Source organism: Danio rerio, chromosome 17 (genome assembly GCF_049306965.1).
Source record: "Danio rerio strain Tuebingen ecotype United States chromosome 17, GRCz12tu, whole genome shotgun sequence".
Taxonomy (NCBI): Eukaryota; Metazoa; Chordata; class Actinopteri; order Cypriniformes; family Danionidae; genus Danio; species Danio rerio.
In genome coordinates this window covers 9,107,419-9,126,191 of record NC_133192.1, presented here as the reverse complement: position 1 = coordinate 9,126,191, position 18,773 = coordinate 9,107,419, and the positions used below count along the sequence as shown (strand labels likewise).

General features: G+C 36.6%; 1 protein-coding gene across 1 annotated transcript in view; it reads left to right on the top strand.

The window, feature by feature from the left end:
- Positions 1 to 18,773, top strand: part of syne1b (spectrin repeat containing, nuclear envelope 1b) — a 329,470-nt gene that overhangs the window by 193,615 nt on the left and 117,082 nt on the right. Inside the window, exons 84-93 of the mRNA XM_017351755.4 lie at positions 1,065 to 1,230; positions 1,520 to 1,675; positions 1,830 to 1,982; positions 2,205 to 2,387; positions 4,565 to 4,702; positions 5,120 to 5,305; positions 7,603 to 7,725; positions 10,726 to 10,908; positions 14,761 to 14,904; positions 16,681 to 16,869. Of these exons, the coding sequence (XP_017207244.3) occupies positions 1,065 to 1,230; positions 1,520 to 1,675; positions 1,830 to 1,982; positions 2,205 to 2,387; positions 4,565 to 4,702; positions 5,120 to 5,305; positions 7,603 to 7,725; positions 10,726 to 10,908; positions 14,761 to 14,904; positions 16,681 to 16,869 (1,621 nt within the window). The remainder of the gene's footprint in view (positions 1 to 1,064; positions 1,231 to 1,519; positions 1,676 to 1,829; positions 1,983 to 2,204; positions 2,388 to 4,564; positions 4,703 to 5,119; positions 5,306 to 7,602; positions 7,726 to 10,725; positions 10,909 to 14,760; positions 14,905 to 16,680; positions 16,870 to 18,773) is intronic.

The following is an 18,773-nucleotide window of genomic DNA, read 5'->3' as shown; positions in this document are numbered from 1 at the left end:
AGGTAAGGCAAGCGCGAAAGGGAACAGCGTCATACCAATCCGCAGCGTTGGTTTGAAAAAAATAAACGCAGCCGTACGTACCCCCCGGGACGTATTCCGCTGTCTCCAGAAACGTCTGCGGGACTTCATTTTCAGAATGAGCTTGGGTTGGAACTTTTGATACAAGGCAGGATGGATCCATACTTTCATGTTGTTGACGCCAAATTTTGACCCTACCATGCGAATGTCGCAGCAAAAAACCGAGACTCATCAAATCAGGCAACATTTTTCCAATCTTCTATTGTGCAATTTTAGTGTGCCTGTGTGAATTGTAGCCTCGGTATCTAGTTCTTAGCTGACAGGAGTGGCACCCAGTGTGGTCTTCTGCTGCTGTAGCCCATCCACCTCAAGGTTGGATGTGTTGTGTGTTCAGAGATGCTCTTCTGCATACCTCGGTTATGATGAGTAGTTATTTGAGGTTCTGTTGTCTTTCTATCAGCTGGAACCAGTCTGGCCATTATCCTCTGACCTCTGGCATCAACAAGGCATTTGTGCCCACAGAACTGCGGCTCACAGGTTATTTTCTCTTTTTTGGACCATTTTCTGTAAACGCTAGAGATGGTTGTGTGTGAAAATCCCAGTAGATCAGCAGTTTCTGAAATATTGAAACCAACCTGTGTGGCACCAACAACAATGCCACGCTCAAAGTCACTTAAATCTCTTTTCTTCCCTATTCTGATGAGTTCGGTTTGAACTGCAGCAGATCGTCTTGACCATGTCTACATGCCTAAATGCATTGAGTTACTGCCATGTGATTGGCTGATTAGAAATTTGTGTTAACGAGCAGTTGGACAGGTGTACCTAATAAAGTGGCTAGTGAGTGTGAATAAATATCATTAATGTGAAATTCAATTATTCATATATATTCAAATATTTTCGATCATACCACCCATCCCTGGTGAATGCTAACAAGTTTAATTTATGTGTAGTTTTGCTTCCAAAATTGGCTTGAACCAGCACTGATAATTGGCATGTAGATGCAATAATGCCTGGAGGTTTATAAATTTGATCTGTGTCTCTTGTAGTCTCCTGCAGAAGGCCAGGGCAGGAAAATCTCGGGTTCAGCAGGAGCTGTCAGACAGAGAAGGTGTAGAAAGAGGACTAAGTCTTGTCAAGAGCTGGATCCAAGACTCCAGAGAGCTCCTGCTGAACCCCACGTCTGACTTGGACATTCTGTCTCAAGAACTGGAGGTGAACTAATTAATATGTGAAACCGTAAACAGGATTAAACTACATTGATATGACTGCTTTGATTATTTAATTAGGTCAGATGAGCAATTATAAGCTTGAGCATGTTGCATTGGGATGCAGCACTCATTGCATCTACAGTATAAGCTGTTAAGTTTTTTAACTATAGTGTGTGATTGTGATATTGCATGCATAAAAAATCTTTGCTTAATGTAAATAGTATACAATATGTAGTACATGTGTTATTATACTGTAGCATCAATCTCTTGTCTAAATTCGTATCATTTTGCAGGTGATGCACGGAGAGCTGATCACTCACCGTCAGAATGTGGACAAACTCGCAGAGCAGCAGCAAAGCAAATACTTAGACCTGTACACTATTTTACCATCTGAGATCTCAATGCAGCTTGCTGAAGTATCTCTGGCGCTGGGATCCATTGAGGATCAGGTACATAATTACTCTTTTCATTGTTTTTAAAGTGCATTAATAGCTTTGTTAAATCATAGCATACAACTGTTTTGAATAATTTGAATTGTTATACTTTATCAATACTTTGTCAATACTTTATCAGCAGCATTAATTAAATAATTCATGTCTGTAGGTTCAAGCCAGGGAGAGAGACATCCAGAAGTCTAGAGTAATCAAAGAAGAGTTCAACTCCAGAATTCATGATGTATCTGAAAAAATGAAGGCTGTCTCTACTGCTCTAAAGGAAAAGGCAACGGATATTGATCAGGCCAAAGATGAGGCCAGAGTATGTAATACTAATAATCTATATTTTGAGAACATAACCATGCCATACAAATAACTAATAAGTACTTGTTTTATACATTTTTATTAATCTGTTTTTGACAACAAAGATACTTTGTACATTAATCAACATTCCTCAAAAATGCAAATCTACTTAGTTGCTGTCTAGTATTTTGACCAGATGTTATAGGCCTAGAAATCAACAAAAACTGACCTGTATTTCTAGCGTCTCTGTGATGAACTTGACTGCTGTGGAAGAACTCTTGCTGAGCTGGAGGCTGCGGTGCAGGATTTTGGTCGCCGTAACCCTCTGATAGCCAGACAGCTGGCTGATGCTATCGCTAAATTACGAGAGATCCATCATCACACTCTTCGACTGGCTGATTATAAGACTATATGGCTAAAGAAGGTAGGAAGATTTAGTTTTATTCACAGATTAAAGGGATAGTTCACACACAAATATTCTCATCCTCCACTTGTTCCAAATCAAATTGTTGTTGTTTCTTACATCTGTTGAGCTCAAAAGAAGAAATACTCAGGAATGTAAAAAAAACAGCCATTGACTTTTTTAGGAATGCATGATATATCAGTGGCCATATCAATATCGGCTGATAAATGCTATTTTTCTTGATCCAATGACAAAATTAGGTTGACATCTTTAAGCCAAAGAATATTTTTATCAATCATCCTATAATTTGGCTACCAGCCAAATCCTAAGAGTCATCGGCTATCGTTGCCGGTCAAAAATTTCATATCGGAATATCCCTCGTATTTTTTCTTATCTTTTTTCTTATTTTTACATCCCTTGTATTTATCCTATCGTTATCGGCTTCCGTTATCACTTAAAAATTCGATATTGGTACATCCTCAGTATTTATTCCTATCATTATCGACTATTGGTATCGGTCAAAAATTCCATATCGCTACAACCCTAGTATTTTTTCCTATCATTATCGGTATCGGTCCAAAAATTCTATATTGGTACATCCCTAGTATTTTTCCTATCATTATCGGCTATCGGCTATCGGTATTGCTCAAATTCCATATTGTTACATCCCTAGTATTTATTCCTATCGTGATCGACTGTCTGTATCGGTTAAAAATTCCATATCGCTACATTCCTAGTATTTTTTCCTATCATTATCGGTATTGGTCAAAAATTCCATATCGGTACATTTCCAATATTTTTTTTCCTATAGTTATTGACCATTGGTATCTGCCAAAAACTCCATATTGATACATCACTAGTATTTTTTCCTATCATTATCTGCAATCGGTATTGCTCAAAAATTCCATATCAATACATCACTAGTATTTTTTCCTATCGATATCGGCTATCGGTCAAAATTTCCATATCAGTACATTCCCAGTATTTTTTCCTATTGTTATCGGCTATCAGTCAGAAATGCTATATCAGTACATTCCCAGTATTTTTTTCCTCTTGTTATCAGCTATCAGTCAAAAAATTCTATATCAGTACATTCCCATTATTTTTTCCTATTGTTATCGGCTATCGGTATTACTCAAAAAATCCACATAGGTAGGTACATCCCTAGTATTTTTTTCCTATTGTTATCAGCTATCGGTCAAAAATTCCATATCAGTACATGCCTATATTCCTAGTATTTTTTCTTATCGTTAGCGGCTAACGTGTTGGTCAAAAATTCCATATAGATACATCACTAGTATTTTTTCCTATCTTTATCAGCTATCGGTATCGCTCAAAAAATCCATATCAGTACATCCCTAGTATTTTTTTCCTATTGTTATTGGCTATCGATATCGTTCAAAAAATCCATATCGGTACACCCCTAGTATTTTTTCCTATTGTTATCGGCTATCGATATCGTTCAAAAAGTCCATATCGGTACATCCCTAGTATTTTTTTCCTATTGTTATCGGCTATCGATATCGTTCAAAAAATCCATATCGGTACATCCCTAGTATTTTTTTCCTATTGTTATCGGCTATCGATATCGTTCAAAAAATCCATATCAGTACATCCCTAGTATTTTTTTCCTATTGTTATCGGCTATCGATATCGTTCAAAAAATCCATATCGGTACATCCCTAGAATATTTTCCTATCGTTTTCAGCTATCGGTCAAAAATTCCATAACAGTACATCCCTACGTTTTTTCTATCGTTATCGGCTATCGGTCAAAAATTTCATATTGAAACATCACTAGTATTTTTTTCTTATCGTTATCGGCTATCGTATATGTAAAAAATTCCATATTAGTACATTCCTAGTATTTTTTTCAATCGTTATCAGCTATCGTATAGGTAAAAAATTCCATAGTACATTCCTAGTATTTTTTTCTTATAGTTATTGGCCATCGATATCGGTCAGAAATTTTATATTGATACATTCCTAGTATGTTTTTGTTCCTACCATGGATGTCTATGGCTGTTTTTTTTTTAGAATTCTTCAGTATATTTTGGTTTGTGCTCAACAGAAGAAAGAAAATCATAAAACCAATTGAGTGTGAATAAATGTTGCGGAAATCTTTGGGTGAACTACTCCTTTGAATAAAAAAAACCTATTGAATGCATTACCTCACTTTTTATCTTTTATTATCTCAAGGCTGATGCACATCTCGATGAGTACAATGAGATGTTTGAGTTCATAGTGAAGTGGACAGACCGAGCCAGGAGCCTGGTGAAGGCCAACATCATCTGGAACTCTTCCTCACACCTGCAAGAGCAGATCAGGATGTATCAGGTGAACTGACATCCTTTATCAGTTACCTCCAACCTCCAACTGTCCTCGTTACCTCTAATTAAAAAAAAAAAAACTTAACTTACCATCGCTTTTCCCAAATCTTAGTCCAGGATATCTGTTTTATTATGTTGTCAGCTGTTCATAATTTTGGCTTAAACCGTATTTGGTATTTTGTGCAGGAAAGAAAAATAAAATTTAATTAAATTGTATAAATTGTCTACCAGCCTTCAAATTTATTTTGCAAAGAGTTATTGGCTATCGGTATCGGTCATTTTTTTGTTCCTGCTATGGGTTTCTATGGCTGCTTTTTTCATAGAAAAGAAAGAAAGAAAACTTGCAAAAAAGAGTTTACATTTTTATATCAATACATTTTTGTTATTGCAATTTGTTTTTTGTTTTGTAATATCATGTTTGCAGGCTGTTCTGCGTGAGTCACGTGAGCTTCATGGTGACCTGGACTCCATGCAGGAGAAGGTGGAGATCCTGTCTGAGACACTGCAGGTGGAGGCAATGGGACAGCAGGTGTCAGAACTGAGCCGTCACACGGAAGAGCTAGAGCAGAGCATCAGATCACGACTGCAAAGTCTACAGGATGCAGCAAAGGTTTCAGCAGTTTATGCTCTTTATCAAAAATGCCCAAACTATATAAAGATACCTAAAGGTGGTATATCTAAAGATACCTAAAATGTATCCCAGGCTGGAAGGGCATCCGCTGCGTGAAAATGTGCTGGATAAGTTGGCGGTTCATTCCGCTGTGGCGACCCCGGATAAATAAAGGGACTAAGCCGAAAAGAAAATGAATGAATGAATAATACAATTCAAGTATTTTTTTTTATGTAGTTTTTTAAAAATTTTTAATAAATTTGAGAATTACCATGACAATTTTAATGTAAAAATAGTGTTAATGTAAATAATAGTTATATTTACCTCCGGCCCACTACCCTCAATCAGTTTGTTTTTTTGGCCTTTAATAGGAAAAAGTTTGGGCACTCCTGCTCCACATATCATCTTATTCTTTCTAAATTGTTTAATTCTTCCTCAGATTTTAATATTTAAAGACAAATTCACACAAAAATTTAATTTAATCACCCTCATGTTATTCCAAAAATCTGAGACCTGAAATCTTAACGTCGCAAATTGAGATATTTTCTATGAAATCTGAGAGCTCCCTCATTCTCCATAGACAGCAAGGGTCACAAAATAACCGATTAACGGTAAAACCGAAAGGGTGCGTTTTTAATTCATTAATGATATCAGTGAAACGATTAAAAAATATTATTTTATATATTTTTAAAGTTTGGCTGCATAAGGGGCCGATCACACCGAAAGCACTGTTTGCATCGAGAGGTGCATCTTTTGAATGGTTTACTAATGGCCACGAGTGTTCTGCATGCTGCTTTTGTGCCCTGCACACCTCGCGTTTCTGCCATTGTCCAAAGTGTGCTCACAGTTGAAATAAAAGTTAACACTGAGCGGAAAAAGTACGTTACGCGAGTCGCATCTTTCTTATGCTTCAATCAAATGAAAGCAGAGAGGCGGGGTTTCAGATTTTCACTTTTTTTTTAAATAGCCTACTGTACATAGCCTTATCTACGAATCAAACAGATCCAAAGATTTTCCAGATTTTTGCTTAATGATAACTCCGCACCAAACTGAGGCTTTCATTTTAAAGCTTATAAAACAGGTATACAAATTATTGCAATATTCTATGTAAACAACAAAATTTTTATATGCTAAAGTAGCCTATATTTTACAAAAAGCCAGCATATGTGCCTCGTCAATGTCTTTGATCACACGCAGCGCTGGCACATGAACCACGATTGAAAGAGCAAATAAAAGCACACAAGCTCTAAGGTAAAACCAGACACTCAAGACATGATCTTTAATGACTCGGATTAAAAATGCTGACAGAGGTTTAAATGCATATTTTTAGTGGAGCTATCGATTTGAAGTAGACTACTATTTTTATTTGACGAAAAACAAACGTATGATTAGACAAACAGCATATGCCAGTTCTTAAAAAGGGTTCAGTCAGTGTTTTCATTTTGTAATCTACATTTGTAATTTAAGTAAAAAAAAAAAAAAGTCCTGCCCTAGATATTTCCCGTTCTTTTTATTTAGTTTATTCTTTTTTCTATGCTGTTGGAAACACTGCAGGTGTGTGAAGATGCTCTGTTGTTCTGTATGCTGTTGTTCACATGTTAAAATAAATCAGTATTTTAAAACGCAGTATTCAGTGTGTCAGACACAAAATAGACACGTCAATTTGTTTATTTTTTATTAAATAAGGATTTTATATTAATTTGACCAGTCTGACCTGGAGGGTTGTGGCGGACGAAGGACGAACGTGAAAAGCGGGGGGTTGTGGTGGACGAAAGTGAAGAGGGTTGGGGAGTCGCAGAAGAAAGTGAGCAGCGGACAGGGGAGGAGAGGGATCCATAAAATGAGGTGCCAGTTCAGATTTTAAAGGTGCCGGATTTGGATTTGGTGTGTTCCGACACAAATTAAGCTCACTTTTATGAATATGTATGTTGTTGACTCTAACTATACATCGCTTTGCTTATAATAAACACGCACCTTGATTTCATTCAGAAGACTTTGTCGAACACAGTTGTTTTTAAGTTTTTTGGCACAGAAAAATTTTGCATGATGTACTGCTTTTACAATGTTTTTGGTTTCTTTTTCTGAGTTTTGAACATTTCGGAGCCTGTTACTGTCTATTGAGAATGAGAGAGCTCTGAAATTTCATCAAAAATATCATCATTTTTGTTCTGAATAATTGAAACAACCTAAAGGAGAGTAATTAATGAGAGAATTTTCGTTTTTGGCGTGAACTAACTCTTCAATAGTTTGTGTTAAATATAGTAGCTCAGCATGACTGATTTTGGGGTTTGTTGTAGGATATGGAGAAGTTTGAGAGTGAAGTGAAGGTCCTACATGTGTCTCTGGACCAGGTTCAAGCGACTCTCACGTCTCCTGAACTGGCCCGACTGAGTCTAAAAGAGCAACTTGCTCAAAGACAGGTAAAGTCTGTTCAATTTAATCTTGAATGAGCTGTTTGTGTTTGTAATTCCACACGTATATACAATCAATATTTTTTCATTGCTTTTGTTACTTACATAAAATCATCACATTTTTAGACCAAATTCATACATTTTGCAATTTAGTTTCTCTTTGGAACTGTATCTGACTTCGAGTGTTTTAATGTTTAGTTATTATGCTAAACTCCATTTAAAAAAGAATGCATTATGCTATTGTGGTCATCCCCTCAGAGATCACCTTTCAAAATATGGATATCTCAAATATCAGCTTACTCCTACTTGAGAACTCATCTAAAATGTCTCATGACCAAAATTTACAATTTGTTATTTAGTGTTTGGCATAAAACAGGAAAGTTACACACTTTTTAAGCAAGCAAATGATGAGACCTATGTGACCCTGGACTACAAAACCTTATGTTGCATAGATATATTTGTGGGGGAATAGTATCAGTGCAGCCCGGATAGATCCAAGTGGGAGGGATTACACCGCAATAGACTGGGTAAGGTGGGTGTGAGGCACTTACGATGCAAGTAGGCTGGGTGTAGGGTTAGTGTAAGTGTAGTAGACATTAATAAAACTCAATAGATTACTGTGAGGTTGGGTTTAGGGTTGGGGTAGGTGTAGACGGTAATAAAACAAAACAGGTTACTGTGAGGCTGGGGTAGATAGACGGTTATAAAACACAATTAGTTTGTACTCTGTGTCATGCACAACAGTGATCTCCAACCCCGGGCTGTGAACCAGTACCGGTTTGTGCATTAGTTGGTTCCGGCTGCACTAGAAATCATGAAATATTTCCGTTTTATTTATTATAGTCTGAACGATCTTTTATTTTGAAAAATCTTTTATTTTGGCCATATTCTCTTGCTTACATCTTGGTCACTTGAGCACCAAAATTTAAGCCACAATCACCAAAAGAAGTAAGAGACAGACATCTTTGGAAAGTTTCTTTGGGAAGGGGAAAAGGCCTAGTAAAGGACTCACAGACAAGGAATGGATCTGCAACCCATGTCAACAAATCAGGTGAATCCCCAATGACTGCGCAAAAAAATTAATTGCTGAAGATTGTAAATGATGGCAGCCGTTCACATATCACATCTTTTCCGCATTCGTTATTTTCAATGGAGCTGCGTGGCTTGTGCACGCATATTGAGAACGACACATACAAGTTGCGCGGTGCACCCAGTTGAAAACATCTTCAGAATGCTGTGAGCGCACCGCAAGTCACGTAACAAGAACTGACCGACCAGCTTCATCATTTGTGTGGAATATACACATTTTGGTAGACTAATTATCTCAGAGGTAACGCAGTGGCGCAGTAGGTAGTGCTGTCACCTCACAGCAAGAAGGTCGCTGGTTCGAGCCTCGGCTGGGTGAGTTGGCGTTTCTGTGTGGAGTTTGCATGTTCTCCCTGCGTTCGCATGGGTTTCCTCCAGATGCTCTGGTTTCCCCCACAGTCCAAAGACATGCGTTACAGGTGAATTGTGTAGGCTAAATTGTCCGTAGTGAATGAGTGTAAATGAGTGTGTGTTTCCCAGAGATGGGTTGTGGCTGGAAGGGCATCCGCTGTGAAAACACATTCTGGATAAGTTGGCAGTTCATTCCGCTGTGGCGACCCTGAATTAATAAAGGGACTAAAGCTGCAGTCACACTAGAATTTGAGCATGCGAAATTCTGTCGTACGGCGCTGCGAAAAGGGGCGAATTAAACAAGATTATTAGACGTTTTAAAAAGCGAGCGACTGCTCCATGTTTTACATTTCTGTCCAGAGATGTCATGTTTTGTCCCTCGATTGGTCTCAAGCAGTCAAGTGATGCGATTTCGCAGGTTAGAGTTTACCAAGCTTGAACTTTGCACTGCAGCAACCTCCGAAACTTGACACATGACCCTGCGTTTCCGGTCTGACGCATTCGCGTGCGTATGAATGGAAGTGTATGGGAGGAAAAGCCCAGTGTGACCGCAGCTTAAGCCGAAAAGAAAATGAATGAAAAATTATCTCAGACGGACATTCCAGTGCTTTAAATTTTCTCCGTAAATAAAAGTTTTATCAGCGTTACATCAATGCTTTGTCAGCTTGTCATCTTCTGAGAAAATAGTTCATGTTCGCCTAGCAATTTACATACACCTACCCCCCGGGCCATGGTAAAACTGTCAAGCGTTGACCGGTCCATGATGATGAAAAGGGTGGGGAACACTGATGTACATTCAAAAATGAAAACTCCATGAGGTTTGGACAGCCCATTTGGAGCTCAAGCCCTACCTACTTGGAGCTGACCAGCCCATTTGGAGCTGGCTCTGACCACCGTTTACCTTTCTCAAAAACACATTGTATGGGTCAAAATCATTTAAGGCCTAAAATCATTAGATTATTAAGTATGTTGATGTGTTGTAATTGTCCTACTGTTCATTTTTTAAAACTCAATTTCTAATTAGTGATGTGCATTTCTTAGCGCTTTATTCAGAACATTTTTAAGGCATTTTTTTCTGTATATGGGCTGTTTTTTGAACCTTCAGATTGCAGTTTATCAAGTAGTTGTTTTTTGGCCAAATAAAAATCCCATCCTAACAAAGTATACATCAATAGGAAAGTTATTTATTCACCATTCAGGTGATGTATAAATCATTTATTATGTCAATTAGTCAATTATTATGACTGGTTTTGTGGTCCAGGTTCACATATTGCAGTTTTGGGTCCATTTATTTGTATCCATAAATATATTTAAATTTTATTTTGTACATTTACTTATACATTTAATGTTGGAGTCATAGATCAGGAGTTGAATCATCCAGGTTTTCTCCCTCTCTGCTTTTTTCTAAAAATAAGAAGTAAAATATTGTGTACCTGCTAAAGCATCTGATCTGGTAACAGAAAGATTCTTCTGATCTATTATTGAGTGCCTTCTCTGAACCTGCTTTTTGCTCCATGTATATTTTACCGTGGAAAGGTTTTTGTTCCTACAAAAGGTTTGGATGTTTTTCAGCGTTTGCTGGCAGACATGGAGAGCTTCAAGCAGCAGGTGGAGGCCGTGCAGGAGTGTCAGAGCGCTCTGAGAGTCCCAGAGGAAGTGGTCACCAGTTTGTCCATCTGTCGCACAGCTCTGAATCTGCAGCAGGAGGCCAGTCAGCTGCAGCACACCGCCATCCAGCAGTGCAACATCCTGCAGGTATAAAATAACAAAATAAATAAAAAAATCTAAACAAATGAAAGAAAACCGCTGACCTGCTGGTCTTGACACTGGCATTATACAGTGGGGGAAATAAGTATTGAGCACATCATGTTTTTTTCCTGGATATATTATTGCTAAAGGAGGTGTTGACATGGAATTGAAGCAGATTTTGGTAGAAGCCCAAACAATACAAACATAAAAATAAAATAAAACAAGAGTTCTGTGTTATAACAATGAAATGACTCAAGGAGAAAGAGCCAAACTACCGAAATATATTTAATATTTTATATAAAAGCTTTTCTTATGGTGAAAGCAGCTTAAAGACGACTCTATGGAGAATGAAGTCACATGCATTGCTCAGGTTTTTTTTTTACAGAATTCAAAAATCTTGATGGTTCTGTGGGTCTCATCTATCAAACCTGAGCTTTAATTTTGCATTTTATATTGGATTCAAGTCAGGTGAGTGGCTGGGCCATTCTACATCTTGATTTTATTTCTCTGAAAGCATTTGAGAGTTTCATTGGCTGTGTTTTGGATCATTGTCTTGCTGAAATGTCCACATTGGTTTTATCCTTATCATCCTGCTCATGTAAATGTTGGACTGAAGCAGCTGATTTTCATTTACTCTGAGGAAGGGCAGAGGGTTGCTGAAGAACTGCTGAGAGATTTCAGCTGCTGTCTGGGCTTTCACTGCCTTTCTTCATTTGTTCAATACTTTTTCCTTTGTCATTTCATTTTATTACACAACTTCATTTGTAAACTAATTAGTTTAGTTTTCTTTGCATATATGGATTTCTTCGGTTGTTATCAACGGCACCTTTAAAAAAATGTTTCCTGAGAAAAATGGTCCAATATTTATTTCCCCACTGTATATCCAACTTAATCCTGGTGATGACGGAAATTAAATTAGCTTCTTTCTGATTGTGAAAGCCACCAACACTGTAAAAAATACTGAGTTCCACACAATTTCTTTATTTTGTTCCAACAAGAATCGATTAATTTAAAAAACTAAGCAATTGTGTTGTTTCAGCTCATTTTAAATAAGCAGTTTGAACAAGCAACAAAATGTTGTCATATGCTGACAAAAGACCCTTTCACACATACAGACCTTTCCGGAAAATTGCCGGCAATTTTCCGGAAAGGTTGTATGTGTGAACAGGTCCTTTTTGAAAATACCGGTAAATTCGTTCTGGCTATTTTCCGGAAAGAGAAGTTGTAACATTACCGGCAATTTGCCGGAATGCTGCGCTGTGTGAACGCAAAAAGAAGATTACCGTAATAAGCGCGTGCACGTCTAGAACGTGCTGATGTGAGACGTCTGCTTTAGCCAATTACAACAGTCAGACGCATTTACGTCCGCGCGGTTTGTGAGAATAAAAGCCTTTGAATATTTTTCAAGACACATTTAGCTGCTAGAAGTTAGTCAGATCACGTTTATATGTTCTTCTTAATGCCAACTGTGTAAATAATCATCGATGAGATGCTTATGATAAGCCGTTGTTTGTTTACCTTCAAGCTTTGCGTGTGCCTGTGAGCGCCAGCACACGCACATATTATGAACTTCTCGACATGCAAAAGTGATCCTGCGAAAGTTGTTCACAATATTGATCATCCACAGAGTTTGTAATTTAGGCAAATGTTTACAAATACAAGCGCACTAGCGCAGCCGTTTAAAGCTCATTTGTGGTGAATGATGTCAGAATTTACCGGTATTTTGGAATGGATGTGTGAATGCTCTTTTCCGGAAAATTTCCGTAACGTCCTCGCCTGTGTGAACAGCGCTTTTTTGAATATACCGGTAAAGTCGTTCCGGAAATTTTCCAGATATTTACCGGTATCACTGTGTGAAAGGGACTAAAGTGTACGCACATCACTGGAAAGCATATTTATTTGTATTTCAGATGAGGCATAATTGTGCTAAAAGTGACACATATGACTGGTTTTGTGGTCCAGGATCACAAATGTTTCTCTTACAAGGAAAATCGAGATGTATTAAGAGCATAGGTCTCAAACTCAATTCCTGGAGAGCTGCAGCTCTGCACAGTTTTGCTCCAGCCCTAATAAAACACAGCTGATCCAATCTATCGAGCTGATCTATCTAATGAAGGAGTTTAAGACTACTAGACACTAAAAGGCTGTTTCTCAAGATGCGTTCTTCAACGATCTTGCGTCCTCGTGTTCTCATGTAATGTCATCATCAACTGCCAAAGTTCAGTTCCAATACTCAAGACTGCAAGAACGGAGGACGCGTGAAAGTTCCCGGATGTGTTCTTGATATCAAGAATGCATCGATGCAGACTTGAGCGGAAAAGAACTCCCAGAAGTCATTGCGGCTGAATAAAGGTGGTGGGAAGTGAATCATTTTATATAGATTTATTTTTAAAGTTCAGAGATATAACTTACTTATATCAGGAGTATTGCTAAATGAGACAGTGAAAGTAATTGAGAAAAATGAGAAACAGCCTAGTAGTCTTGAACACCTTTATTAGTTTCACCAGCTGTGTTTGATTAGGGTTGGGGCAAAACTGCAGCCCTCCAGGAATTGAGTTTGAGACCTGTGATTTAGAGCAGGGGTGGTCAAACTCAGGTCTGGAGGGCCAGTGTCCTGCAAAGTTTAGCTCCAACTCTAATAAAACACACCTGCTTATAGATTTCTAGTGCTCTTGAAGACATTGATTAGCATGTTCAGGTGTGTTTGATTAGTGTTGGAGCTAAACTGTGCTGGACACCGGCGCTCCAGGACCGAGTTTGCCCACTTCTGATTTAGAGGGTTATTTTTGAGTAATTATGATAAACTACTTTGCGTACACTATGTACTCTTAAAAGGGGTCAAGTTTTGCTATTTGCATTTGCAATAGTAAAAGGCACTGCAAAAGCTAAAATAACTTCTTCGTCAGGGTTTCCCAGTGCTGTTGCTGGAGATCTACTTACATGCAGACTTCAGCTGCAACCCTGATCAAACACACCTGTCTTTAATGACCAAGGGCTCATTCAGATCCTACTTATGCTGCGGTCACAATAGAGTTTGTGTGTGCGAAATTCTGTTGTACAGCGCTGCGAAAATGGGCAAGATTAAACAAGGCGATTAGACATTTAAAAAAAGCAAGCGATTGGTCCCTGTTTTAAATTTCTGTTCAGAAAGGGCATATTTTGATCTTTGATTGGTCTCACCAGTCATGTGTTGCAATTTAGCAGGTCAGAGTTCACCAAGCTTGAACTTTCCAAAGCAGCGAACTGCAAAACTCGCCACACGGTCTGACGATTCACGAGTTAAACTCTGCAGGGAGGTAGATCTCCAGGAACAACATTACCTATTGGATCACCAATCTCGTTCTTGGAGGTCCAGTGCCCTGCAGGGTTTAGCTCCAACTTGCCTCAACACACCTGCCTGGGTGTTTAAAGCATACCTAGTAAGACCTTGATTAGCTTGTTCAGGTGTGTTTGATTAGGGTTGGAGCTAAAATCTGCAGGAAACCAGACCTCCAGGAACAAGTTTGGTGATCCCTGATCTAGAGCATATGTCACAAACTCGATTCCTGAAGGGCTGTAGCTCTACACAGTTTTGTTCCAACTTGAATCAAACAAACTAATCAAGGTGTTCAAGACTACTCGAAACTTTTAAGCAGGTATGAGTTGGCGGTGATCGGAGCTAAACTAAGCAGAGCTGCAGCCCTCCAGGAATAGAGTTTGAGACCATTGATCTAGAAGCTCTATGAAGTCACTAAGTAGCGTCTTAATTTTGTTTTTAAATGTAAAGCTGTCTGAAAGAGATAGGGTTAGGGTTTGTTAATTGTATTTAACTTGTCATGAAATAAACATGTATGTATGTTTGTTTGATGTCTGTTTTAGGAGGCTGTGGTACAGTATGAACAATACGAACAGGAAGTGAAAAACCTGCAAGTTATGATTGAAGATGCTCATCGGGTCATTCAGGACCAACCTGTGAACACCAGCAACATCCAAGAGCTGCAGGCACAAATTAACCATCACGAGGTGCAGACTTGTTTTAGTATTATTTATATATTAAAATTAATTATTAGCTTATTAGTTATTTTATTATAAATCTCATTAGTTTTCTTTCAAATGATTAAATGGTATTAGTTGAAATGATACATTCCTAAACTATAATAAACATTACATTTTACTTTTTTTTGTTATTTTGCAAAGTACTTTTATATATATTATTTCAGTTATTATAAAAAAATTGTTTTCCTATTCAGTCAGTTTTTATTGTTGTTATTTATTTTTAAAACTTATTATTTTTATTATTATTATTATTATTTATTTAAAGATTTTTTTAAAATATTTTTTGTTTTTTCCAGCTTTTTCCATATTTATTATTTTAGATAACTATAACAGCATTATAGTTAATAGCAATATAAAGTAATAGCAATAGCTAAAAACTGAAGGCACAAATGAACCATCATGAGATGCAGTCTGCAGTATTTACTAATATTTAATAATTTTAATTTAGTCAATTTTATTATTAGTTTTGTTTTTAAGTTTTTTGTATATACCTTTAATGTCTACTTTAGTTTTTGTTTTATTGTATTGCCATTTTAGTATTTGATCAAAAAATTAGAGATGCTGTTTTTGTAAAATGTTTAACTTCATTTTAACTTTGATTTTGTTATTTTTAATGAATGACTTTGAGGTTTTTATTAGTCCTAGTTTAAGTGATGTATATTTAGCTCAGGGATGCCACTCTGTCAGCTGGTTTTGTTTTTGTTGACTATTAATAGACATTATTTCAGTTATTATAAAACTTTTAGTTTTCCTCTTCAGTCAGATTTTATTGTTGTTATTTATTTTTAAAACTTGTATTTATTTTAAGATTTTTTGTAATATTTTTCTTTTTTGCAGCTTTTTTCCCATGTCTATTATTAGATAACTAAAATAGCATTGAGGCGACTTACATTTGGCTTAGAACTGAAGGCACAAATGAACCATCATGAGATGCAGTCTGCAGTATTTACTAATATTTAATAATTTTACTTTAGTCAATTTTATTATTAGTTTTGTTTTTATGTATTTTGTATATACCTTTAATGTCTACTTTAGTTTTTGTTTTATTGTATTGCCTTTTTAGTATTTGAACAAACAATTAGAGATGCTGTTTTTGTAAATAGCTGAAATAAGTAAAACATTTAGTTATAAAATGTATGTCTTTATTTTAGCTTTGATTTTGTTATTTTTAATGAATGACTTTGAGGTTTTCATTAGTCCTAGTTTTAGTGATGTATATTTAGCTCAGGGATGCCACTCTGTCAGCTGATTTCGTTTTTGTTGACTATTATTATTTCAGTTATTATAAAACTTTTAGTTTTCCTCTTCAGTCAAATTTTATTGTTGTTATTTATTTTTAAAACTTGTATTTATTTAAAGATTTTTTGTAATATTTTTTCCATATATATTCTTAGATAACTATAAAAGCATTGAGGTGACTTACATGTGGCTCAGAACTAAAGGCACAAATGAACCATCATGAGATGCAGTCTGCAGTATTTACTAATATTTAATAATTTTACTTTAGTCAGTTTTATTATTAGTTTTGTTTTTAACAATTAAAATGTACAACAGATTTGATTTTTTTTTTTAATGAATGATTTTTAGGTTTTCATTAACCCTAGTTTTAGCTCAGGGATGCCACACTGTCAGCTGATTTTTGTTTTTGTTGAACTTATTTTATTTATTTTTTTGCATCGCCAGCTGAATCACATCTAAACCACCAGCTAAATCTGTCATTTGTGTTTGTATTTATCTCACCAGGAACTGGCTCAGAAAATCAAGGGCTACCAGGAGCAGATCGCGTCCCTAAACTCCAAGTGTAAGATGCTGACGGTGAAAGCCAAACACGCCACCACACTCCTGACAGTGAGTGAAGCAGAGGGACTAACCGAGAGTCTGGAGGAGCTGGATGGTGAACTCATTAAAAGAAAATCACAAGCGCAAGTCTCTGTAAGTAACCTGACACCTGCATAAAAGGGATAATTGTGTAAAAAAGCAGACTGTTGTGTGAATATATAGAAATATGTAGAATTATTAAATATCATTTTTACATGAAAAGCAAATTAAATCAAACTTTTTAGGTTCATTATTTACTCATTTGTTTCAAGTATACATGTTTAACAAACTCTTACCAAAAAATAAAACACAAAATAGCATTCATTGTTGGCGCCAATAGCCTATAGTGGTTAAGTGCGGCAACAAATAGCACCAAGGTGCTGGTGGCGACCTGAGTTCGAGTCTTTGCTCTAGGTCCTCTAGGTCTTATGTCGATCCTTAAGCATCTCTCTGATTCCAGTGATTTCCTGTCTGCCCTCCACTATCCTATCACAATAAAAAGGTGAAAAGCCCCTAAAAAAATTATTAAAAAAAAGAAAAAGTTCAATAATTCAAGCTGAATTACAGATGTTAATGGAACTATACATAAATAAACTAAACAATGTGTATGTAAATGTTTACTTACAAACTATTTTTAAAAATACATATATACAAATAATAATAATAATAATAAATAGAGATGAAACATTGACAGGGGATTATTTATTATGGTCAACATAATCAATGAACAGGTGTTTTATCTTATAGAATTGTTTTTCTGATTTTCTCAGGGGCCGATCACACCGAATGCGCTTTATGGGTTGAAAGGCACAACTTTTGTATGGTTAACTAACATATTCGAGTGTTTTGCACACTGGTTATGCGCCCTACATACCACACGTTATACAATAACCACCTGCTGCGCAGTTGACAAAAGTCAACTCTGAGTGGAAAATGCATGTTACGTCACCCGCTTCTTTTTTATTCTCCAATCAAATAAAAGCAGAGGCGGGGTTTCCGTCGAGGACCCTGCAGTGTTTATGTTGTCAAGACGACTACAGAGACTTTTGAAGATAGGGGCAAAGAGCATCACCAAGAGGTGACACTCTAGTGCGATTTGGGAAACAGTCACTAGATGGCGAGGTGGTCATTTTTTAATGAAAACTCCAATAGAACAACAGCATATTATAAGTCTGTAAAATAAACTATTGAAAGTGATTGTGATGGTAAGTGTTGTATTGTCGTCTTTCAGGTTGTATCTCAGCTTTAATGCGCTTTTTAAATAAATAAATTAAAAACAAAGCAGCTGCTTGCCATCGCGACAGCAATAAGATCCAATAGACAGTCGATCGCTTTCACTCCAAAATGGCAGAATCCGGGGCTGTTGCTGGGCACTGCTGTTGCAATGGAACTTTCTATTGAGTGTCGCCTCTTGGTCATTCTAAGCTCTTTGATAGAGGAGAGACTAGTGGTTGCTGTTTTGAGTTATCTGGAGCTGTATGCACAATACGCAGCTGATTCAGTCGTTGCCTAGCAAGATAAAAAGCGTGAACAGAAAAGCGTATTCGGTGTGTGCAGCCCCTACAAGAAGGGATTGAGCTTTTTAAAATCAATCAATCAATCAATCAATCAATCAATCAATCAATCAATCAATCAATCAATCAATCAATCAATCAATCAATCAATCAATCAATCAATCAATCAATCAACTATTTAAATGTATTAACAGAATGTATTAATTTATTTAATTAATTAATTAGTTTATTTATTTGTAAAATAAATAAAAGTTGTTCTTTCATCTTTGCATTTTACGTTTAAATGAGTAGTTATAATAGTATATCCACTGAGTAGCTGACTCTGTGTAAATACAAAATATATATTGTAAAAAAACATTTTTTTTATTATTTTATACATTAATTTTACCAAACATATGCTTAAAGGCACAATGTGTCATTTTCACCACCAGAGGGTGTGTATTCACAACAAACAAAGGCATAGGCTGCATCCAAAATTGCCTACTACACAGTAGGTACTACATT